The sequence below is a fragment of the Cyprinus carpio genome, chromosome B7, assembly GCF_018340385.1.
Source record: "Cyprinus carpio isolate SPL01 chromosome B7, ASM1834038v1, whole genome shotgun sequence".
Lineage (NCBI taxonomy): Eukaryota > Metazoa > Chordata > Actinopteri > Cypriniformes > Cyprinidae > Cyprinus > Cyprinus carpio.
The window spans coordinates 18,910,878-18,929,311 of NC_056603.1; the positions used below are offsets into that span (position 1 = coordinate 18,910,878).

Below are 18,434 nucleotides of genomic sequence, written 5' to 3' on the forward strand. Positions count from 1 at the left end.
TCTGTTCAGACAAATATACTTGGCTCATACCACTCAAACCAGATATGCGTAAAATGTGGAGTGCCTTTGTAATTTAGAGACTTTAAAGGTCTTAATCTTTCTTTTTAATTATCATTTTCCTCTTGCGGATAAACTGCTTTGAATTGTACTTCTGTCTTTGAGAAGTTAGCTGGGCAGATGATCTTTAAAAACAAACATCTCTCTGTATTCTGTTCCCTCCCTGTCTTCATCCACTGATCCCTCTGTCTCTCTGAGTAAAGTCAGGCCAAAGCTGTTTGCCAGTGCTGTACAGTTCTGTCTCTATATTAATAAAGAGAGAGCTGTTTCGGTCAGTGGTGGCTCAGGATGTTCCCATGCACTCAACTAAAGACCACAACAATTGTACACTGACCCATAATGCATTCCAACCTGTCAGCCATAAGTCTCAAGAAGCCTTCCAAAAGAAGTAGAAGAAGAAGAAAGAGTTTTCAAGACTTTTCATATCAGTTCCCATTCTGGAGTGTGTGTATTAAGCGTTCAGATGCCTCTAAGTGCCGTCTGAAATTTTTCTCAGGATGCTATGCTTATGTTGTTTCACTTTTACTGAACCTACACATAGGAGCCTGACAAAAATACTAATTTTAGAAGAAAATTTCATACGGCACTTAGAAGCTTTTGCATCTGAACTCTTCATATAGTGTATGCTCAACATAAATGAATTTATCTATTCACAATTACTATCAGATACTATAATTTATACTGATCCATACGTGGATTTATTCAGAAAAAGGTTATAAAGTACATTAAAAGCAATTTAGTATATGTGTTATATTTGTGTGAGGTGGAAAATAAAATCGACTGCACATCAAACTTGAGAAAGTTATATCAAAATTATTGGTGGTTATTTGTTTAATCTTTGCAAATGGCACACAAGGCAGGAAATTATTTTGCTACAAAATTCTCTGGAAATGACACATACAAATGTTCAAATATGTATTTCTATTTATTTCCAAAGGCAATAGGTTAGTCATATTTGTGCTTTCAGAGCAAGGCTTTAAAGGTTTATTTCAGATATAATGTCATTTAGAATCTCTTTTGCACTCAAAATCCAAGGCTAATCTAACTGTAACAACCACAAAAGCCTGCAGCAGAGTTACGTGGAAAGCAAAAATTGCATATTTATTGCAAAACCAACAAAATGTTTCTTTAGTTCAAAACAACTACAACATTTTAGTTCACAGTTCACTTCAGTTGATCTTTCCAGACTTCATGATTATAGCCTATAAAATTGAATTATGTGTGCAAAATAAAAATACATATTTGGGTTAAAATGGACAAGATGGACAGGCTTGCATTTCAAAACTATGTAAAATAAGCAGGTATACTGGAACTTGCTACTGGAACTAATGGCTGTAAATGTTTCATGTCTATAAGCTGCCTTCTCTCAAATAAGCTTCGGGTTCATATCATTAATTCAACCATTCAACAACACACACAAGTGTGCATCTCAGCCTGTCTGTTAGAATTAGTGCTCTGCAAGCATTTCTTTCCGGCATATTGTAATACTTGAGGGTGCCGCTGACTAAAATTTATACTCTAGTAAAAACTTTAGTGTTTATTCACTCCACTACAGGTCAGAAAGTGTGTGTGTGTGTGTGTGTGTGTGTGTGTGTGTGTGTGTGTGTGTGTGTGTGTGTGTGTGTGTGTGTGTGTGTGTGTGTGTGTGTGTGTTTGAGAGAAAAAGGCTGGTCGCATTCCCTTTGTGACTTTGGTGTAAAATCCCATGGACGTCTAATTCCATCTTGTCCACTGAGTTTAGCACAGAGTCATGGACAGAGATTAGATGGTCATATCCATGAAATCCCGTCTTGTGAACCCTTTCTGTAAAATTAAAAACAGAAAAAGAGAAATTACCAGTAATTCTAAATTAGTAGTGTATACTAGTCTAAATATAGACAGTAGTAGTCATTTAATGCTGAAATATAATGGTACATTGTATCTAGATAGTGGAAAGAAGAATGGAACATCCTGCATTCCACTGTCACAGTTCAGATGGACCACTGATCTGACAAAAAGCCATTGTGAACACCACAGACACGCAACAGACCTTAACTACTCTCAGTCTCAGACAAGCAAACCCATGAACCTCACAGTCAATTGCAGATGCACTTTACACATAAAAATGACCTCTTTGTTAACAAAGTACAGGCCTGCAACAAGCACTTCCGAGGAAGAATAAATCACTGGATTGCACAGTTTGTGACGTGCTTGGAATCAAGTTTTGTTTGAGCTTTGTTTTGGATATCTATGAGTAGAATTGTGCACCTCACTTTGTTTATTGTGTTATATATTTGAAATAATCTATACAATCACATTCTGATCACTAAATCTAGTTATTTTTTTTCTGTACATTCATTACAAGTTTTTTTTTTAGTATTCACTTTAGATTTGAATATGTACATTTACAAGGATTTACTGTTAGTCACATATGAGTCAAATGGTCTCTTCCTATATGTAGCTGGTCAATGTGACAAGGCTTTAACTATTTAATACAACAAAAGCATGTTAAATGACACGTCTTGGGGGGGGGATTTATCTGAGTTTATTAAAAGTTTCTTTTGTCATCAGTTTTTTTTTTTTTTTGCGTGTGTTCACAGTAAATTCATTTTGTGTAAATATGCTCCAATATAATTAAAGACATGAGAAAAGAAAAGTCATTTAAACAGTAAAAACAGAAGACACAGAAGAGTCATGTCTGGTAATCAGTGATGGATTGTAGGTAAATATTTTTTCAGCTCAGTAATATAACTGACTGAGAGAGCTGATATCACATAGGAGAGCATCTGAACAGCTTTACAGTATCCTTAACTGAGCTATTCACACACTGTAACCACCCATTTTTATTGACTCTCCGTAATAAAACACCTGACCATTGGCCAAGCAGGCTGATACTTGGTAAGCAAATTCACACAATACCCATCAGTGCAAAGTCTGTATACAGTAAGGTATCCATTTTCATATCAAATTTCAGAGAAGAGGCCTTTGTCACATACCTATTACTTGCAACTCTGAACAGTAACACATCCATTTGTTTTTTTAGCTGGGTTTTACTTTAAGACTCACCTGTTTGTAATCTTTGTGAAGTTTAGTGTACTGAAACATGTTGGACAGAACGGTGGAGGCGGCCCTGGCGGCTTTTAGCTTCCCGGGACTGAGACAGAATAAGAAGGAGAAACGTGAGAAGCAATGCTGGGACATTGTGCTCTTGATTAAACAGCTAAATAATGCAACAGCGTGTAGTCTATATTACAACAGTAGTGCTATGAGAGATGGTAGGTGAGGTCCAATATAAATGGATTATTTAGAGTATGATTTATGCCTGAAAATGTCAAGAAACCTTGCTGATTTCTTATTATATCAGTTGGGTTACAGCTGAACTTCAAAGAAATGATACTCGCTCACTTCAGGTTTAAAGTAACAGGGCTGTAATCACCATAAAAGAACCAATATTCTGAACAGCGGACTACAAATATGGGTTTTCAAATGACAATTCTTACACTAGCACCTTAAATCCTAAATATCTGATTACGTTTGGTAACACTTTACTAAAAGCCCTTATGTATAATGCATTATACACGTTATTTTTAATGCAGTAATTATGCCTTATAATAGACCTTATAATGCATTGTTTAGTCTCACAGTTATGATATATTATAATACTTATTTATGAATGCATTATAACATTCATTATGAAGAACTTTATAATGCATTATACATAAGGGTTTTAAGTAAAGCATTACTTAAATTAATTATTTATTGTTAAGTGTAATCCTAAAATGCCACATTATTTCAATTCCATCACAGTAAATTTGCAATTTATACACAATTTTGATCTTGTTTTGGCCAGAGTCTGTCAGATTTTACTCACAAATGAAAATATTCACATTTGTGACATGCTCTTTTTTTCTCCTTCTCCATATGTGACCAATTATTATCAGCTTTTAAGTACAACTTGCTCTTTTAATTTTTTTCTCCAGGACTCTTTGAGGAATAGAAAGTTTACAGAAACTGCATTTATTTGAAATAAAACATTTTAGTAACATTAAAAGCATATTTACTCTCATGTTTGATCAATTCAATCCTCCCTTGCTGAATAAACATGAATTTCTTTCAAAAAAAAATTTTTTTTCACCTGTTGTCATGAGATGTCTTAATGCTGACCAGCTTGGGTAGTCCATCAAAGTAAGTGATATCTCTCGCAGCTAGAGAACTTCCTGTAACCAGGTTGTTGAGAACCCCACAGGTGTTGACTACCACGTCACTAGAAGGTTCTTTCTGATGTCCATCACTGGGGAGTTTGTTCACCAGAATATTCACCACTTTGGTAGCTAAAGATTGGAAGCAATAACAAATTTAGATGGAATTACACAAACAAGAAGAGTGAATGATATATGTGTAGTGTGAAGATTACAGTGTAGCAGAGAACAGAGGTCAGGGTGGGAATAAATGGGCGGCAGTGGATACTGGGAGTGATACAAGTATGAGTCTGATGGGAGCTGAAAAGAATGTGTGGGAGTAAAAACAATGTTTAAGAAATCCATTTGATACTACGAGGGGGAGGGCGCACTCTAGGCAAGTGAGAAGAAAAATATCAACCGTCAGAGTCCTTTTCATAGTTATCGCCTTGCACAAAACTTCATGTAGGTTTTTACTGATCTAGACATTTTCTTTGCCAGAATGTTGAAATCTTGGCTGGGATGTTTTACACATTAAGTTGTAATTAAATACAGAGAGCTGGAGCAGAAAGTCATTCACTAACCCATATCATCTTTGTTTTTGCAGTGTCGGGAGAGGTTCCTCAGCAGACCCGTGAGAGAACGGAGCTCGGCATCTGTGGGGCTTCGCAACAGGTCAAGAATCACCGGCAACATCCGCTCCTGCTCCAGTGCCACACGACTCAACACAGAGGCCCACTAACAGAGAACACAGGAAAATGGTGAGAGAAGAAAAACAAAAGAGAACAATTAGTTATACAGTCACCCAGATAAAACATAAAGACACGTGCACTCTTAAAATAAAGGCTCCAAATGGGGGATTTCACAGAGACTTCATAAGAGGATAGGTGAACAGTGAGAAATGGAAAAGTTCTATGGGAAGAACACACTGAACATTACAATCAGTGCTAAAAGTGACACATCGAACTACAATTAAGATTATGAAATAACATATGATTACGTCTCACAAATGAGATTAAATATGCTGTGTAAAGTTCACACCCTTCTGTCACCCGCTGTGATGTTCTGCAGGGCTCCTGCCGCTGCCTCGCGTGTGGCCGTGTTTGTTTCAGAGCTCTGCAGGATGCGGTTGTATAGAGCGACTATCTTAGGGTGCCACAGCCACTCTGCTCCTTTCGGGACTCGTGCCACTTCAGAGAAGGTGGTCAGGTCTTGATTCCTCTGACGGGACAGATTATAAACTCATTAGTGACAGACTGCAGATATGAAGTATAATACCTCTCTCTATTGCACTGGAGAGATAACTGCAAAGGTTTGAGGTCAGTAAGACTTTTGTTTTAAAGAAATTAATACTTTTATCCAGCAAGGATGCATGAAATTGAACAGAAGACTGCTGATGAGTGACTGACATCTTTTGTTTTCTTGCTCTGTGGTGTGAAGCAGCCGATGGGGTCGTTGTGCCGCGTGTCCTGTGCTCGAGTGGGTCCTTCCAAACGCATCTGAACTGAAGTAGGGATCTCAGAGTACAGCTGGTACGACAGGTTGCGCAGGACACATACACAGTTTTCTACTCCCTACAGGAGCAGAATTACAGAATGAGGATTTCAATGCTTTTGGAAATGATGTTGTAGATTACAGAATCATTTACAGATTCATTAGATTTATTTTCTGAGAACTAGATCCAGAATAGTTTTCACTTGGCAAAGACACTGTTTGTGCATTGGCTCAAGGCTAACATATTACATTTGAATGTTGATTGTCAGGTCTGACCTTGTCCTCTCCTTTTCCCTCCTGTAGGGAGTTTTCAATGTATCCAACCAGAGAGTCTACCAGCCCTCGAGTTTCCCGCATCTGCTGCCTGGTTCTTTCATTCACCGAGCTCAGGTTCTCAGTGCGTATAAAAGGCATGCTGTTAACATCTCAAGATGTTTTTTTTTTCATGCATTTGTGTTTAAATATTTATAGCAGGTTAATCTTTATTGTGGCTATAAATCTTTCCAATGGGAAATCTGACACGTTGTATACTCTTTGTCCGGTGTCTTTCACAAACTTGGATATTACAAACAGTGACAACCAGCCATAAACGTTCATATTTAAGGTTGTTAATCAATGAAAATGTGTGACTGCTTGTGTGCACAGTTTATCTGTGCATCAGAAATTAACTCTTATTTTTATTTGATTTATTTCAGGTACAATTGTAACAAATATCTGGGGCTTTTTACTACATTCACTGACATTTTTGCCCCATGCTCTAGTTCAGTGTTGACCATGCTGTACTGGAACTTAAATGCATTTAAATGCATGCATGTAAATGTGAGGTGTGTACCTGAAGCAGCCTGTGGTGTTGTAGAAAATATCAGCCTCAGAGGCACTCTGTTGAATGACACCGGCATCTCCTGCCCCAGACAGAGGCACCAGCACTCTCTCCGTCAGCTCAGATAAACCCTCTCTGGCCAGCCGCTCCTTTAGACTGTCTTTAGAAGATAAGTTCCACAAAATGCCTACCGAGACAAAGAGAGAAAGAGAGAAATTTGTCAAAGACATTTATAATTTACATTATTTAGTCCATTATTTAGTTAATGGGTTTAGCTTTTTGCTTTTAAATATAATATATAACAGCTAAAAAACTATTACATTTTTAGTTATATCTAAATAAATAAATAAATAAATAAATAAAGACTAAATAAATCATTCATACAACTAAATGGATTAATGTAATAAAATAAATGTAAAAACTTAATTTTTGTTGATAAATTGTATTACTAAACAACTTAAAACATGTTCATTCATTTCATTATGAAAATAGCTGATGAACTGACATTCGAGGGATGAATATATTAATAAACAGTATGACTGCCCAGTCTTGGTAAACTAGTCAAACATTAAAATTCAATTGTTGCAAAAAGTGCATAATTGAGAGCTACTACACAGATTATAAGTAGTAATCTAGTAGAAATATATATTTATCTAGAATAATATGTTAATGTCTGATTAATATGTATAAAAATACTTTTTTCTCGAACGTTGTTTAGTATGGGGATGTTTACTACATGGAGCACTAAGCTGCTAGTGTCTTGTGAGGTTAAACGCAAACACAGATAAGAGTACAGGTCATAAAATGTCCCTAAGAGACCTGGCAACCCTGAGTCCAGCAGGAAAGAATGTCAAGGATTGTTTACTAAGTGAGTGTGGGTGCGTGAGGGGGTGGGGGTGACAGCAGAGCTCACAAAGCACAAAGGCCTCTGGGAGTCTACTTCCCACTGCATCTGAGACTTGGAGTGATTCCAGGAAACAGCCAGACCACTTTTTTCTTTTCTGCTCTCTCTTTGTTTCTCCAAATACACTCGCTGCTCTTAACTCTCCACCTGACGGCACCGACAGTTCCACTCCAAGTTGGATCACCCAACTGATGCAGGTGGACTTTTGTACTGAATCAAGTCACCGAGTGCCACTTTGTATTTGCAAAGTAAAGTTCACAGTCCAAAAATGTACCTTGCGCTGAAAAACAAAACTCACACAAACATACCTGTGATATTTTTGCGTAGCTCATCATCGGGTTCTCTTAAAGCACCAATTAGTTTGCTAATGCCACCGGCTTCGATAAGTGCTGTCTTGTTGTCCATATTCTCGTAGATGAGGTTGCGTGTAGCACCTGTCGCATAGCGCTGAACCTCTTGGTTCTCACTGCTAAACAGCTGTACTAATGCTGAGATGCCCTTCAAGCTGCGCACCTGTGCAACAAAATAATAATAATAATTTTTGTTAATCATTTTATTGCCTATCCTGATTCCTAAGTGATCCCATGTCTCTAAATCCCATTTTTGTGCTTCGAACTTTATAGACAAAAATCATTAATCTCCTGAACATTTTTTCAGCCCAACATGGCAACCTGCTCAGACATCTGTCTATGTTTTGCTATGATGTGCTCTCAGGCGGAATGTTCTGCCCCCTGAGGTCCAGGATAAAGATTAAGGGCAGGGTGAAGGTATTCTCTCCATCTGGCTTGAGTATAACATATAACAATAGCAACGAAAAGCAGCTTAGCCTCGAGCCGTACCATGCTCCATTATTTATGCAAATATATATATGTTTTGCTGACAACTACATTTGTTTAACTAATTGTAGAACATGGTTTATTTTTATAGATTCTAAAGGGAATTTTGGTCATTCTGTCTATTGACCACTCAAGAGAGAAAGCAACCAACTACTTGAGGAAGATTCCCTCTGCGCTTTTTCTTTACACAGCTGGATTTTGTACTTAGGCATCAGCCTTTGGTCGCTGCTGCCTGTTTCTTCAGTGTCTCACACCATGAGATTTGAGTTTTTAATACAGATTGTGAAGTTCATAAGAGTTCAACTTTTTAAAACACGTCCCTAGACCCAGCATTCTGTTCCTATCTGATGCTCTTCATGTAGCTGTTTTTGACAGGAAGAACACATCCTGTGTGTAGGCCCTCTAATCCTGTCCAAACAGAGCTCTGTTGCTGCCCTGGATTGAAAGTCACCATATACAAAGTAAGCAAATTGCTGTCTGCCCAGGATGGTCCCCAAAGTAATGGAAAATATGACATCTTAAGCAATCCCGAAATGAAAAAATATCTAATTTTGTTGTTGATTTTGTCTGAAATGCGAAATGTTTTGAAGTAAAAAAAAATCAAATATTCATAACAATATTAAATATATTTTACAAGGACATCAATAAGAGCATGAGGTTTACTGACATGTATAAAATATATAAAATTGGATCTCTATTTGAAATTCCTTAGTTCTCGCATAGTACTTATTGTTATTATTTCCATAGTGTCCTTTGTTTCAAATGTATATTGCTGATCTGATAAATATATAATTAGGCTATATATTTTTTTACCATGGTCTTGGCTTCATTGCTGTGGTAACACTGATGCTGTATGTAGGCTGCTCCCAACATCTGCATGGCAACATCAGAAGAAGAGATGTAACTGATTGCTGTAGTCATGTCCAGGTTATGGATTCTGTTCATTCACACAAAAAACAAACGGAAAGTGTTATAAATATATAATATAAAAATCGAATATACTTGAAATAGATTACACATGAAATGTTATTTTATAGAATAAAAATATTTAATTTGCGAGTCATTATTCGAAGCATAATTGAATACATTTCCATTCAAAGGTTCAAATTGATTAAAATTGACATTAAAGACTTATGGATTATTAAATATTGCTATTTTCAAATAAACGCTGCTCTTTTGAACGTTCTATTCATCAAAGAGTCCTGAGAAAATGTTTCATAGGTTCCTCAAAAATATTAAGTATATAAGTAGCACAACTGTTTCACAGTCTTGATAATATACTCTTAAAAATAAAGGTTCCAAAAGGGGGTTTTCAAAGCAATGTCATAGAAGAACCAGATTTGGTTCCCCAGAACCTTTCAGTGAACAGTTTTTTCTTAGTGTGAAGAACTTTTTAATAATCTAAAGAAACTTTTTCCACCGTAAAGAATGCGGAATGAAAAGATTCCATGGATCCTAAAGGTTCTTTGTGTAACAATTGATGCCAATAAAGAACCTTTATTTTTAAGAGTGTAATGTTTCTTGAGCACCAAATCAGCATATTAATGATTTCTGAAGGATTATGTGACACTGAAGTCTGGAGTAACGGCTGCTGAAATTTCAACTGTGCCATCACAGGAATGAACTACATTTTAAAATAATATACTAAAATTAAAAACCTAATTTTTAAATATTTATTTTTTAAATCAAATAAAACTTTGAATGGTAATGTGTGTTTAAGATGTGCAAATAACTGATGATGTATCATCATGCATTTAAAGCAAAAGTTCTCACCATGCATATTGCATTGTATTAAAAGCTTCTATGTTGTACATCTACACAGGCTTGAATTATATAGACATGGCATGAATTACATGATTAAATAGTGTCAAATTACATCTTTTTTTTTCTTCTTAGTAAATGACTGTGGCAATAAGCTGATCAATTAAAAAATAATTTTACATTACCCGCCAAGAGCATCTGTGGTTCCATCGGCCAATCCGTCATAAACGTCCACACCACGACCGACACTCTTCATACTATGCACAGACCCCGCTCTCTTCATGGTGCCCTGGTAATGCCCAGCACCCATCATACTGTTGCCCCCAGTGGACATCTGCTGCCACTGCATTGAGCTGCTGCTCAGCCTTTGCTGCTGTTGCTGCTGCCCCTGACGATTATTTATGCGGCTGATGGTTCGGTGGGAAGGGCCTTTAAATAAATATTGATTAGCCAACTCTGCCTCCCTATATCCTGTACTGTAACCTTCTCGTGCCAGGGTCCCACTGAGGGTGCGCTGTCTTTGCACCACATTGGGCGAAAAACTGTGGCCGTAGGACGCTACCCAGTTTCCCACTGGAGATGACTGCCGTTGTAACGTGAGTCCGGCCATTGCTGCCGCCTCCTGGTCAGTCCCACTCAGCGTCCTTGATTCCAATGTTTGCCTCTGGTTGTAAGAGCCACTCAGACGTGCATCATCATGGGACATGTACGGGCGGCCCACTACAGCAGGCATAGGCACGCCACGACTGATTCTGTGCCGAGTGCCCATATCTACTGCAGAGCGAGAGGAAAATTCTCCCGCGTACTGAGACAGTCGAGGCGTCTGAGAAAAGGGGAGTCATATGAATATAACAATTAATCAAAAGGCAACATTTTAACTTTAATTTTATTCTAACTGCTCTTGAAGGCTCACTGCTATCACACAGAAGAGGTAACGTGGCCTCCGTCCCACCATTTGGCTCATGAGGTCTTGGGTTAGGAATGTTTCAGATGCACATTGGGCTCTGAGTTCAATTCCGCAGCTTGCTAGTACTGCACTTCACTTTCTAAACACAGCTCCCACAGGAGAATGCAAAATACCGCATCATTGTGTTTGCAGGGTGCAGCCACACAGAGTGTCATTGTCAAGGGATTGTGGACTTTGCTATTAATCCAACAAATAACTATCCATGGATGGCATTTCTGACCTGATTTTAATAGTGCTATCAGTGTAAAAAATTGAAAATTATAGAATTTAACTGAAAATTATAGAATTTAACTCTAGAATTTAAATTATAGAAGCTAACATCAAGAACTTGACGATTGAAATGAACAATGTGATTTCTTTCTTTAAACAATTTGAATTCTGTCTGGGATTTTAAAATAAAATCTATTATAAAGCTTAATTCTTTACTAAGCTCAGTTAGCGTTAGCTTCAGATAAATGATGCAGTTTGAAATGTATTGAATGTACAGTAGTCACACTTACCGCCATTGTTCTGTTGCCATTGTAGATAACAGACTTGGAACTGAATCCCGGGGTTCTGGTTTGGTATCTTATAGTGGACGTGTGGCCATCAAATTCTGAAAAAGAATTATATAATGTGTATATTCTTTGCCTTTCACCAAAAAAATGAAAATTCTGACATCGTTTGACTTTTCTAAAATGAGTTTCTCCTTCTGTGGAACCAAAATGTTTTTATGAAAGTCTCAACTGTTTTAATTCATACAATGAAGTCAGTGGTGTTCAAAATAACACTGGACCCTACTGCCTTTCATTATATGGACCAGAAAACTAAGACATTTGTTTCACAGAAGCGAGTGAGTAAATGACAAATTTTACATTTAACTTTTGCTGTTTCACTGTTTTCAGAGAAACAAGAACAACCCAGGAAAATGTCTCTCCCAGGTGGCTTTCATTTAGATGGGATTTCTTCCAAAGTACTACATTGGTCAACAGTGACATAAGAGCCAGTGTGTCACCTGATATTTGTTTGGCATTCAGCTCTCTGACTTTGTGTTTCAACGAATTTTAAGAGGTCAGGTTTCTATCAGTGCTTGGCTTCTCAACGCAGTCTCCTGCAAATAATGCTGATTAGTTGTTTACATCTGTAAGAATTGTAAAAATACATTAGGTTTAAGTCTCCAAAACATCCTCAAAGGAAGTTCGATCACGGGTGAGAGAGGAAGTCTGTTATAACAATCACACGGTTAGAGAAGGAAACAGAAGGAAAGCAGGATGACATCATAGGGTGGTCCTTTGTCTTATTTTCAGTGTTGTGAAGGTACTTTAGTGCTCTATTCAGTTCTTTACGGTTTTGCTCTCTTTTTCTCTTTCTTTCCTCTGTATAATGACTTTCACAGACAAAAAAACAAACAAACAACAACTTCATTTGTTGATCCCTACATATAATAGAACCTTATGAAAATGCTGTAGCAGTGGGACAGTAACACAAAATGCCTACATTCAACAAAACAATGCGAGTCAGCTCCATCGTAGTACCACTGGACATAAGAAAATCCAACAAGCCCAGGCTGGATTGAGAGAAGTTGAAAATTTTCAGTCTTTCCAATGATCGAAAGATAAGGTCAACCATATTGCTCTCTCTCCCAGAGGAAAGATGAATTTCAGCTAGAGCTCCATATAAATGAGACAGGGGATGTTGCTCAATAGATGAAAAGAGCAGATTTGGCACATCTTTAGAATGTTTATCTGAAGAAATAAAAGAAAAATACTAAACTCATTGGGTTTAAGAGTGTTAAGCATCTATCTTAATATTTGATTCGTTTCTGCAACCTAATTAAAACATTATGCACGACTAACTACAAGTGCTCCCTAAGAAGAGCTCTCATTATGGCAATAATAATGTCGAAAATGGTATGATAATGCAATCTACATTTCCATAAACCTTCAAAATGTTTAAAAATTCTTCATTAGCATCATTATCACACCCTCCTCCTCAGTCTGTATTATCATAAAACACAACTAATTCCTGTTTCCACCAGAGTTTCTAAGCTGTCTGTAAGAAGTCTGACAGGAAGCCTAAAGGTCCAAAGTTAAAGTCATGGCAAAAATGTCTAAAGGTTCAAGACCTGACCACAGCTGTCTTTATTTTGATTAACTCTAACTATAATTCTTAAAAATCAGCGTTTTTTGAACTGGCAAGATTTCAGACCTTTGATGTGCACTGTAATGAGATGGTACCCTGGTTGCCAGTAGATACAGAAGTTTATTAAATGCTAAATTCCTTTAGATTGGGGAGGAAGAGCATTTAGGGGAAGATTACTTCTAAAATTGAAACATCTGTTTTGTTTTAGAGAGGCTTGGCGTGACATGCGTGTCTTTGCTCATCTCCTCCTGTTTTTCAGTGAGTTCAGGGTACATACCAACACCTTAATTAATTACTTACGTATTATTAGAAAAGTATTTTTTTTTTAAATGTTTTCTACAAAACACTTGCAAAATGTAAAAATGAAAGATACATAAATTAATTATAATATTTTTTTTTTTTAAAAGCATGGCAAATCTGTTGTATGACCACATGAGTCATGTGGCTGGTCCATCTAAAATGTTCCATTACAAACCCATGTACAATAACAACATTCTAAAGTTATTGCTGTTGATATTGATAGAGAAGTGTGAGCTTCTTATACCACATGCTCAATAAATCACCACAATGAGTCTGAGGATGATTAAAACCCATGCAATCCCTACATTCCCTGGGAACTTGGTTATAAAATCTGAGAAACAGAGCATAAATCTTGATGACAGTTAAATAGAGTGTACTGGGCACCATATTTTTAGGATAATTGCAAAGCAGCAGTTGGCTGTTATATGCGAATGAATGCACCTTCAAAGCAAGACAACTGCTTTATTCAGGGTTATTCTTTTCTAAAATGATTTAACATCTCACATCCTCCCATTCAAGTCTCCCCTAAGCTAAAATAGAACTGGCCTAATGATAAAACACTCTGAATCAAATGGCAGGAAACTCTTCGGCAAAGGACATGGAGGTGTGACCAAGAATGTAGCACAGACCAGGTCAAAGTGAGCATGAGCTGAGTGTGTAAGCGGACTACAAAAGCGGAAATAAAAAATTGTTGGATTGTGGATTTGCATGGTAAATGACTACTAAACTATTACTAAAACATATATTCATATATATTGACTTATTCTTCTGTATATATTCAATAGAAGATTGCAGTTGGATAAAAATCACTCAACAATCTTAAAATTAAAGGTCCCAAGAAGTTTTTTACAGTGATGCCACAGAAGACCCATTTTGGTTCTCTAAAAAAACCTTTTAGTAAGCAGTTCTTAGAAAACAGTTTTTATTTCATCTTTAGAACCCTTTCCACTATAAAGGACCTTTTATGCAACGGAAGAGTTCCGTGGATGTTAAAAGTTCTTCAAGGTACAATGGGCACTAATAAAGAACCTTTATTTTTTTAAGAACAATGTCTTTTTCACTGTAGTTTTCCTTTCTCTTTGGAGTGTTATAAGCTCTTGGTGCATAAAGAAGATCTGTAAAGTAGTACAGACTAAAGTCTCAAACCCAAAGAGATATTCTTTATAAAAGTTAAGAGTCAACCACACCCCTCTAAAACGGCTCGTTCTAACATGCCCCCACATCTCTACATCACAATGTGGGAAGATTTGCGTAACACCGCCCAAATGTTCACGCAAAGAAAGAAGGTGTAACCTTTGATTCTCGCTGTTGCCGCTGGAGACGCTGTGTGAAAGCGAAAATACTTTGTTTGGCCTTCCAAAAGAGGACACTACTAGAAATCAGTGGTTAAATTGTATTTACAACACTGTTCCAGAACAGTTATTCAGATGTGTGCTGCACATTTAATGAGGACTGTTTCCTGATCCTAGGAGAGAAGACTACAATACCGGCTGTTCTGACTCACAGTCTGTAAGTACGTTTACATATGTACAGGATTTGAACCGCTGTAGAGTAGCACTTGTTTGTTGTTTCTTCCATCACAAATGCAGACATGGGCATAACATTTCCGTCACAAGCTTGAGGCATTCAGCCAATCTCAACGCACTGGATAGCAGGCCAATCAGAGCACACCTCGCTTTTCAGACCGATGAGCTTTGTTAAAAACAACGCGTTTCAGAAGGCCGGGCACAGAGGAGAAACTATAATGTACAGTATGTGGAAAATAATGTGTTTTTTGAACCTTAAACCGCATAAGCACATTTAATTACACCAAATACACAAAATAATGGGGTTTTTTTTAGCAACATCATATGACCCCTTTAAGAGTGAAGGACTGCAGCTGAGTCATTTCGTATTCTTTTTTAAAAGGTCATGTCCAAACTCATTCTCTAACATTGACCAGATACAGCTCTCCAAGTCACTTTTTGTGATTAGGGTCAACAATAGGGTCAAAGGTTGAATGCCTAACATTCCTCTCGCTAACAGGCACCCCAAAAGCTATAGTCTCTGCCAGATTTTATCAAGTGCTACTAGGAACATTGTTTCCTATTCATATTAATCAGACTTTGATTTGCAATCACAACTGTGAAAAGTGAAATATTAAGAAAGAAATGGACTTTGCTGACTTTCATGAGATCTGTATACATCTAGAACAAGGCTATTCAATTAGTTTCATTTGAGGGCCGGATTATTGAATTGAAAATTTGAAGGGGGCTAAGGGGTGGGGGCCATCCAATCTCTTTCAGGGGAGCCTATAAAATTAAAAATTAAACTGAAACACATATTCAGCATTAAAATGAACTAATTTACCAAGATCTATAAAAGGTTAACCGGAAATGCTGTCTGTCAATTGATAAAAAATAAAAAATAATTAATCACCCATTTTTCTGTAATTAATTGTTATTAAGTGCAAATTAATATATTTATATTGTCATAATTTCAAACGGAATCTCCAAATTAATGTAGAAACAACATAAAGATTGTGTATTTTAAATATGTGTTTATTTTTACTAAGTAGCCTTGTTAAGACCAGTATCAATGATAGGCTACTACCAATATTGGTGTCTCTATTAAATGCATTTTCCCTCCATTATAGCTATTAATTAAAGCCATTCAACATTACGGTATAATATCTTCATATAAACTATAAACTGTATATGCATAAACTATATAAATTGATCTTTATTCAAGCTACGAAAGTTAATCAGTCACTAGAGCAGTCGAGTGATTTCTCTTTTTCTTTTTTTTATTTGATTTCCATCAATAACAGACAGATTTCACTTTAAAAGCAGCGCTGTTCCCTTTAAAAAATATTTAATTGGGCCAATGGGCCGCCAATTGAAAAGCCCTGGTCTAGATGCATGATACTGTACTATTAGCTAAGTTCCTTAGGTTCATATTCCTGTTAATTTGTGATTTTTAATATAATGTTTGACTTACGTGCTTCTTAAGCATTAGTAAAGTTCTATTTCAGCCACCTAGAGAAAGCTGTACTTATACTGGGCAGTGGGGGTGGGGTGCTGGGGAGGTGGAGATTGAGGTTTGCCCTAATTTCTACCTGCCTTTCTAAACCAGAGAAGAAAGTGATACCTTTCCCATGGGTTACCTACACTCCTCCTCCTCCTCCTCCTCCACAAACATCCACACACACACACACACTGCTCACAATGGCTTACATCTCTAAATCACATGTGCTGAGTGAACTATTTTACACATTTGCATTTGAAAGCATCTATATATCTTGTCAAGGTTTCACTAAAGAACAATGGGCCGGTTTTCCATTCATACGAGCTTATGTAACATTTACAAGTTTAACTTCACTCTTATGAGGGCCAACATGATTCAGGAAAGTGTCAGGATATCATTTGTTCCAATGTCCTGTTTAAGGGGGTTCCCAGCAGTGGAATCCAACCAAATGCAAAACAAAAATAATGAAATGACCACTTGAACACACACACAAACGTCAGTTTTTTTTTTGTCTCTTATTAACAAAGCAACACAATAAGCATGCTGGAAAACCAGTATGTGCACCTGCAGCAACTGCAATGACTGTGGCCAAAACATGAAGGCCAAACAGATATTTGCATTCTAATGCAAAACAAATCCTATCAGTGTCACTGAAAGTCAAAGCAGAGCTATTGTGTTCACAAGTTCAGCTATTGTAGTAATGTTCTGCTTATACATTTCTGACAGATTGCCTACTTAAACTTAAAAATATATAATAGAATTAGTCATATAGTATTCATTTAATTGTGTATTTACATAACTACTAGTTTGATAATCATTGGTGCTGGAATGAGTAATAATATTCGAATTTTAAATGAAGAAAAAATAGTTATAAATTCAATAAAAAGGCTTTTATTTATTTACTCTTGAAAATGATAACAAGAACTGTTTATTTATAATCATTCATAATCATCCTAGGACAAAAAAATCCCTAATATTACAATATTTTAAAATACTGTCATAAATATGGGTAGTGTAAAACTGAACATCGTAATTTACTAAAGTTAAAATTTTAAGTTTAAAGTTTAAAAAGTTTGCTTAAAACTTTTTTGCACATTCTAGAACAGTGTACATGCTGTTTTAAAGCGCACAGGATCTCTGCTCACCTGTGGAGGCGTTGAGTCGGGATGAGGAGGATTTCTCCGCCATGCGCTGCTGGACCTGCTGCTGGACGCGTCTGGCTTTGGATAGTTGATCCCCCCTGGCATGGTCATCGGTCGGGATCGCATATGTGGTGACCGAGGTGCTGGGCTGTAAGGCGGAAAAGAAGAGGCCCTCAGTGGCCACAACAGCGCTCATCATGAAGTCCGAAAACTCGCTCCAGTAATTACACAATTTAAACTTTTTTTTCTATCCGAAATCCGTATTCCTTTGGAAACGGGGTTTTATTCCCCCTCGCGAATGTTCTTCTTAAAATATTCAAATATCCACTGGAAGTAATTTGCCCGGGGCGCAGGTCAATCGAGCAGCGCCTCGTACACTTGATCTGTCCGGCTCTGCAGGCAGCTGTGCGCTACTGTCGTCAATAGATACAGAGATTGTGTAGCCGGGGCGGAGCCTCCTCATTCACTATGCTCTCAGCACTAAGATACGCATTTATCAGCCCCAGTTTAGAGTTACAGAGGTTATATGAGCTCCACCATGCAGACTGGGTCTGCCTGCTGTGCTTTAGTCACCCCTAACCTAAAAGTATCATGGTATGACCATGTTTTTGACATGATACCATGGGCATATTAGGCTTTTCTCAGAGTAAACTTTAATTACAATGGTATTTGAATATGCTAAACATTTAGAACTATGATAAATATCAAAGTATCATTGTATTACCATGTTTTTGACATGGTACCATTAGAATATCATATGTTTATCTGAGAAAACTTCAATTACATTTGAATATATATATATATATATATATATATATATATATATATATATATATATATATATATATATATATATATATATATATATA

The 18,434-nt window shown here is 36.9% G+C and overlaps 1 protein-coding gene across 1 annotated transcript; it reads right to left on the bottom strand.

Moving 5' to 3' along the window:
- Nucleotides 1-864: 864 nt before the first annotated feature.
- On the bottom strand, nucleotides 865-18,025 carry LOC109092763 (plakophilin-3-like). Its single transcript, XM_042727706.1, has 13 exons — nucleotides 17,569-18,025; nucleotides 11,497-11,591; nucleotides 10,215-10,852; nucleotides 9,082-9,205; nucleotides 7,741-7,945; nucleotides 6,541-6,715; nucleotides 5,985-6,102; nucleotides 5,624-5,788; nucleotides 5,256-5,435; nucleotides 4,799-4,952; nucleotides 4,172-4,367; nucleotides 3,103-3,190; nucleotides 865-1,860 (listed from the first exon to the last, which is right to left on the bottom strand). Exons 1-13 carry the CDS (start codon nucleotides 17,762-17,764, stop codon nucleotides 1,819-1,821), a joined length of 2,376 nt encoding a protein of 791 aa, XP_042583640.1. The 5' UTR covers nucleotides 17,765-18,025; the 3' UTR covers nucleotides 865-1,818.
- Between the last annotated feature and the right edge of the window lie 409 nt (nucleotides 18,026-18,434).